General features: G+C 46.9%; 1 protein-coding gene across 1 annotated transcript in view; it reads left to right on the forward strand.

Moving 5' to 3' along the window:
* Positions 1–7,381: 7,381 nt before the first annotated feature.
* Positions 7,382–7,506, forward strand: part of COPS7A (COP9 signalosome subunit 7A) — a 3,065-nt gene continuing 2,940 nt past the window's right edge. Inside the window, exon 1 of the mRNA XM_026847235.1 lies at positions 7,382–7,478. Coding sequence (XP_026703036.1) covers positions 7,382–7,478 — 97 coding nt within the window. The remainder of the gene's footprint in view (positions 7,479–7,506) is intronic.

Raw genomic sequence — 7,506 nt, forward strand, 5'->3', positions numbered from 1 at the left:
GGTCCCCCCGGTGGGGCGCAGCGCGGCGGGGTCCGGTCTTGCTTCACGGGCAGAGCCGAGCCGCTCACGCGTGGGCCGGGTGGGACACACGGGTGCTGTGGGAGCAATGTGGGGGGGATATCCGTCCGAGGTGGATTTTTCCCCTCTGAGGGCTCAGCCAGGTCGTTAGAACGTGTCCCCAAGCGCGGTTTTGCCGGGGATGGATGGCGTGCATCTAGAAATGGCAGGGATGTGACAGCGAAATTAAAGATAGAAGCTGATGTGCCTTTGAGGGGCTGGATGTTTTGCAGGGAAAATCTCCCTCCACCATCAAGTACCAAACAGAAAGCGCAGTCCAAATCGGAAGGGAGCAGCTGAGCAAGCAATGGGCAAGAGAAGAAAGTCAATGACAGAAAGATAGCTTCCACTCCAGGGTCTGAAATACGAGGAAGCAAGAAAGTCATTTCCTCAGATCCTCAGAAACAATCAAACTTTTCATCATAAAGTGATGAGGAAAGACTGTGACTGTGACTGACCCCGGGAAGAAACAGAAAGAAATAGCAGAGACAGCACTGAGCTGTACAGCAACCTGCTACCGCACCAGGCATGGACACAAGACAAATGGACAGACAGTACCAAACCTGAGCACAGCAGGATGCCTGGAACACATCGTGCCAACTTTGGACAGACACTTGAGGGACCTGATGATGTTCTTCATCAGGCCCCCCATGAGCTCCCATGCTAATGAACCATGCCCATCTGGGCTTTCCAGTATTGAGACATTTTAAGTCTTGAGTGTGTTTTTGTGAGTGTGTTTGGGAGAGTCAACAGGTTTTTCAGGTGAAAAATCTTTATTTTTTTCACGAGTAAAATTGGTGTGTGTTTGGAAGTGTCAGCACAGGGATGCGGTTGTGTTGAGGCTTATGGTCACTGGGAGGTCAAGGTGTGGGAAGGTGGTGCTGCCAGGGGAGATGTCACAGTCTGGGTTTGTGTGAGACGCAGTGCCATTGTGCATTGACAGGCGTGCACATGTCTGAGCTCCCTGGCTTTTGTCCTCCTCACATACATGGGCCTTTACGTCAGAGATTATCCAAGCTTCTGTGGCATTCTCCAGCCTTTTCAGCTCTAGCCCTCCTGGGACTTGTAGAAATGATCTGTGAGCCCTTGCACACCCATCCCAAGAAACCACCTGTACAGACATGGCCGGGGATGTGGCGGTGCAGCATGAGCCAATGTTCAGGTCATCTTGCTCTCTGGCCTTCCTCCATCCTGCCTCCTCACTTGGGGGTTAGCAGAGGGTAGAAAGCTCTGGAATGGGCTACATCAGCCACATGGGCTCTTTCTGACCTTTTCAAATCCTGACGAATGTGTTTAGTATAATTGGGAAGCAGAAAACAGACGAGAAATTTCAACTAGGGAAAGGTCAGTTAAAGGGCGAAAATCCAAATGACGCAAACACTGAAAATCCCCCCGAAGAGCAAAACTACAGAAGGAAGCAAAAGGACCCAGAGATAGGTGAGAGAACAAGGAGGAGGATGTTGTAGGGACTGAGGAAACTCTGGGAGATGTGGGAGAGAGTCAGGAAAGCCATTGAGGTGATGGGAATGGTGAGCGCAAGGGCTGATGTCACTCTTAGATGATATAAAGGAAATGGCTTGTTTGATTTGGAGCACAGGTTTAGACAAGCAGAGTGGCAGCTGAGGTACTCTGGATGGGGTGGGCTCAGAGGAGAGCAAGCATGAAGTTATAGGGAAATTTGAGGAGAGAGATGGAATCAGGTGGGCTGATGGAGGAGCAGTTGGGTAGCCGTGGAAGGAGGAAATGAGATTGGTGCTAAGTTTAAAGTATTACTCTGAAGTTGTTAAAGTGAGGGTGATGTGGGCATGGAAAGGAAGGTGGAAATGTAAAAATTATCTCTGTTTGGCCAGGATTTGGACCAGGATCAGCATATGTCATGTGAGGACAGTGAAGTGTCTCCCTGCCCAGCCCATCCTGAGAAGGATGTGAGGCTCTTATTTCTGTCTGGCAGAGTCACTTTTAAATCATCATGTACAGATCATTTACACCCAGGAGTTCTGAGGCCAAGCGACCCACTGCTGCTGTTTTTAGCATTGTTTCCTAAGGGCAGAGAGACCCGTGTGGTTGCCCTGCTATCTGCAGAACTTTGGCTGGCTGGCTGGATGTTAGTTGCCATGGGTTTGACAAAAATACAAGAGTCTAAAAGGTAAATAAGCTCCAATAAGTTGTATGAAAACTGGCAGCCTGACAGGAGAGAGAGACGTTATCGGTGCCTGTGCTGGAAGAGAGCCTATAGCCATGCTGCTAGGCAAAACACCACAGGTCAGAGCAGTCCAGCCAGCAGGCCGAAAGCATTAATCAGAAAATACTGGGAAAGCTGTGTATGTTAGAGAGTGGTGGAGGAGGATCCCGGTGACACAGGCTATAGACCAAGGGGAAAGGACTCACAGATGTGGCAGACTGTGGAAAGGGTGTCATCAAGAAACCCCAGTTGAAGGCATGGTAGTGGGAAGTCTAGAAAATATAGGAAACCAATCCATATATGCAATTTCCTCGGCCCTCACCACTTGGTGGTTGCTCACCAAACAACTGGTTAATAAACTCTGGAATATCAGAGACATCCCAGAACACTGGAAGACAGCTATGCCCTGCCAGTATTTGTAAAGAGCAAACAGAAGACCTGAAAGTTTCTAGGCAAAGCAACAAAGGGCTGATATGAGATTCTCCAGTTAATGCCAATCAGCCTGATTTGGAGGAAACTGATCTTGCTGCATAAACTTGTTTTGTTCTTGTCAGTCTTTGATGTGACTACAGGTTTGTTTGGAAAAGGTGATGCCTTAGATCTATCAAGGCTTCTGGAAGCATTAATATCCCAAATTGTTGATCAGAAAAGCATTGTGCAATATTAACAGATCAGGAGGTTAAGTGAGCTGGCTAACACCATTTAACAACCTGCAAATGCAAAGGAGGTCGTCCCTGGAAGCCTACCATTGAGTGACAGCGTTTCTTATGTGAATGCCCAGGAATGAGTCCTGGGTCAGGTATGACTCACCATTTTATTCAGTGCTTGGTGAGCAGATATAGCTCATTCTGACACAATTTACTGAGGACACAATTATTGTTAGAGTGTTGAAAATAATGAGGATGGGGCCAGCACAGAATGACCTACCACACTCGGAAAGGTGGTCATTCTCATAACACTTCTTATAAGATAGTCGAGAGTAAATTGTACAGCCACGAGCAGGAAAGAATGTCTGGATCTACAGAGAACAACTTCCAGCCCTAAACAGAGATGCTCTGAAAAGGATTTAGGGATCGTAAGAGGCAGAAAACCCAACACAAGGCCAGTGGGCCAGACTATAGCAATGGATCTGAAGTGATCCCTGGCCATGCAAAGACAGAAGTAAGGGAGAGAAGGGAGAAGTTGATTAAACCTCTCTCTGTGTCTGAGTAAGTCCCATGCTGGAAAACTCTACACCATTTCATGCTCCATATTTTAAAAATAACTTTGAATCAAAGGAGATCCAAAGGCTGGAGATCTCAGTAATTTAAAGAGGTCAACCTGTTTAATGTATCAAAAAGCAGAACAAGACATGACTTGCTTGCAGTATCACTTCCTTCCTGGGGAAAAGTCTACCAGGTATTCTGGCAGAGAATAACAAGAGACAGTCACTGGAGAGTGATTAATCACAGAAACAAACTACCAAGGGAAGTGCAAAATCCTCTCTCTTCTGGAGTCTTTGAATCACGACTGGAGGCCTGTCTGGAAGACAGTTCCTGGTCTGCAAAATCCTGAGGGCTCAGAGAGCGGATCAGAGGAAGAGTTACCATGCAGTTACCCTCTTTTGTAACTCCTCTGTAAGCAGCTGATACTGGGCTGCCTTTAAGTGTAACTAGGTACAGGTCTTAGGACCCTGTGTGCATTAACCCAGTACAAGTTATAGAGTTAAAAACCTTCTGGATCATGTTGGTATCCAAGCAATTCACCCCAGCCTCCTTTGTCCTTACAGTGTTTTTGTCTTGGAGTCTGTGTTACACACAGTTGTGAAAAACCGTCTCAGAAGATGTGACACTAGCTACATTTGGAGAAGGACTGGGGAAAAAAATATCATAAGTGTTTTGACAAGTTATCTGGATTCTGCGGTGGTGAAACAACCTAGAACGAGACAGTACAGCTCTACAGGCTTTAAAGTGGGACAGCAAGCGCATAGGAAAGAAGGTGGATCTACAGCGCAAAGAGAATGGAGGTTTCTTTCTGGAAAGATCAGAGAAAGATCAGAAGGGAGAGATGATGCTGGGGTAGCTACAGCAAGGGTTAGAGATCCTAAATATTCAGAAATAACAATGCAGAACCTTCCCATGTCACAAGATTTATCTTAAAATTATGAAATGTTGTAAAGACTTGCTTTCATCTGCGCTCCTCGCCTCCTACTTTCGACTCTTTAGGTTACATGAAAATCACATTTCACAGTTTCCCTGTGACCATAAAGATAGGCATTTGCTTTGTGAACAAAGTGAAAGCATGGGAGTTAATGACTCCAGGAGTCTGGAATTTAATCTCAATACCTGATGTAGGGACGAGGCAAAGACTTTGCTAAATTGTGGGGGTGTTACCATGCACTCTCACAAGAGCTTGTATATTTTAGGAAGACCTCATCTGGAGAGCTCAGGATCTTATTCACTCAAAAGACATTCTGGTCTTTGCCCTTGTTATAGCTCTATGCAGGACAAAGAAGCAGGAGACAAAAACGTGGAGACCCAGTACACAGGACACAGGACCTAGAGGTCGGAGTGGAGAAAGAGGACAGAGAGAGCATCATGTAGCTAGGATGCTCAGGCTGCCTGGCTTTGTCTGACTAATAATGAAAGGCACCAAGCGTGTCAGAGAGTGTGAGAGAAACAGATCAATAGAGAGATAAAACTGAGATGGAAGGAGCTGGCGAGGGGGTGGGGAAGAGAGTAATAATCCACTACAAATCAGCCAGGTTACATCTGAACCTGATTTGAATGCACTCTGCGCTGGTGTAAGTGAATGCAGGCAGGGGTAAGGCTATGGTGAATCAGACCCAAATACAGAAGCAGAGAGGGAAAAGTAGGAAGGAGATAGTCCTTTTGTTAACGCTGCCCTGTAGGCTGCCTTCACAGTTCTGGCCCAACCTTACAAACCCTGCCCCTCTTTTAATCCTGCTGTACGCAGAAGCCCAGACCTTGCTAGCTCTGAGAACACAGACTGAGAGCCTTTCCCTGCTTCCCTGGGCCACGGTGATCTTCAGTCTGTTCTGAAGGTGTGTCTGTTGGTAACATGTGTCTTGGTCACATTTTACCCAACCTAGTGCAGGAAATGCTCCTTGCCACCCTGTTCCTGAAGGACCTGGGGCAGGACAGCTTCTGACAGTGCCTGGAACCAGTAGGTTTGGGGCACTTTTCTGGGAGGCATGACTGACTGTGCCCACACATATGTACCAATGGAAGCTGACCTGAGAAGACTCATTGTTCAGCTCCAGATTTTTGAGGCAAATGAGTCTGAGACATCCCAAAGCTAAGGAAATATCAGAGCATGTAAATGAAAACGTGCTCTATCAGCACAGGACTGAGGGTCTGGGTACCTTCTCCTGACAGAGTGCCTGTTTGCCTCCCTGGCCCAGGCACTCTGAGATGTTTTGCTCCTTCTGCCTGGAATTAGTTTTGAGTGACATCCACCTAACACTAGAGGAATGACCATTAATGTTAGAAGTTTGGTTTTCCACACTGACCATCACTGTCCACATTGCTCACCTATGTCAGCAGCCTCAGAGTGGAGACCAAGCACTGAAGGAGCCTCAGGGATGGAAGGGACCCTGAGAAGGGGTAGGGATAACACATATGGCTGTTCAAATGAGCTTGGAGCAACCTCTCACTGGGACACACAATGACCTAACTCCCGAAGGTAGCCACGGGTTGGATTTTCTAGCTCTAAAATTGTGATTGGAGCAGTACGGTGCCCCAAAGAAGCCTTCTCCACGACTCAGCCACAGCAGCTGCGTGAGAAGAACTGGACTCAAAGCAAGTGATCAGAAGAGGGTTGTTGATACTGGCAAATAAAATCTTAAGCAACTTAGACTTCACCTAGATGAAGATTTCAAGATGTTATGCTTATTTCAAGATGTTACGCTTACAGAAGTCTGGCAAAGCACAAGTCAAATGCCTTTAAGACATGCTAAACTGATCAAGCTCAAGGCTGATTGCCTTGCTGGCAATCACGTACTGGAGTGCAAACTTGCCCAGACAGCACTAAGATTTTAACATGCTAAAACCATGTTGCCTGCACAGACTACATTGGGCTCACATCAATTTCTTGCCTCCTTTGTTTCCATGGAAAAACACCCCTGATTTCTAAAGGAGCCAGCCACAAGGAAGTTGGTGCCAGTGTAGAAACTCCTGGCCAAATGGCTTAATGCTGCTTATTGAAATGAGTGTTTGCTCACTGTGCTCCTCCCAGTCCCCCTTACAACTCACCTCTGCCTACCACATGATTTATACAAGACAAGAAGAACTATGAAGGTTTCTTCCGAAATGACCCTCACTTTTTAGTCCCATGGTTGTAAAACCAGCTCTTTCAACCTAGCACTGGGAAGCGTACCCTCACTGATGCCTCTTGATCACATTACACTAACTCATTTGCCCACCAAGAGATACTTAAAGTATACCATAAACATTTGTATCCTCGTGGAGTGTTTAAACTGTCTTTTTATGGCCATACCCTGCCTGCACCAGGGATGCATTTCTTGACAAGTGCAATGGTTAATGATTCAGCAGATAGTAAAGCAATTTTTTTTTTTTTCGTAAAAATTAATGCAGTAGATGAGGCGATGCATGCAAGGATTTAAGAAACTCACAGTTTAAATATGTAAGTACAGTGCTTTGCAACATAAGGGTTTTTACATTTAGATATCCCCAAAACACTGCCTGAAATAGTGAGATCTTAATGGTGTGAAAGCAGAGCAAAGACAAGAGCGATGTGTAGGCACACATAAGGTATTCTATGCATCTCTTTTAATTCTGGTGCAGTACTTACAGAATATATCGTTGAAATGTGAAAAATACTGTGCCGTATGGTAGTGTGTCTCTTTCCTCATCGGTTGTTTTAACCTCAATATTGTACGGATAAAGAGTAGATGTTCACCAAAATGTATGGGAAGACCCATAAATATCCACATGGCACCCATGACCGTTACACCGGCTGCAGCTTGTTGGCCACGTTTCAGTACGACTGGGTGGCTCAGGGGGGTTTTGACAGATCAGACGGGTGGCGAGGAACATAACAGTAGGTGCTGACGGTGTGCAGGGCCGGGCACGAAAAAAGTGGTGGGAAAGGGATGACGGCGGGCGGGTGCCTGTGACCAGCATGGCCAGAGCCGGTGACAAGCCGGTGGCCACTGTCAGCCGGCGGGGGGAGGGGTACATCGGGCAGCCGGGGCAGGCCCAGCCGCCGCCTGGAAGCCGCAGGGACTGGCGCGGCAGCGGGCACCG

This window comes from Athene cunicularia (genome assembly GCF_003259725.1).
Source record: "Athene cunicularia isolate RWA chromosome 1 unlocalized genomic scaffold, athCun1 chr1_part1, whole genome shotgun sequence".
In the NCBI taxonomy this organism is placed as follows: Eukaryota; Metazoa; Chordata; class Aves; order Strigiformes; family Strigidae; genus Athene; species Athene cunicularia.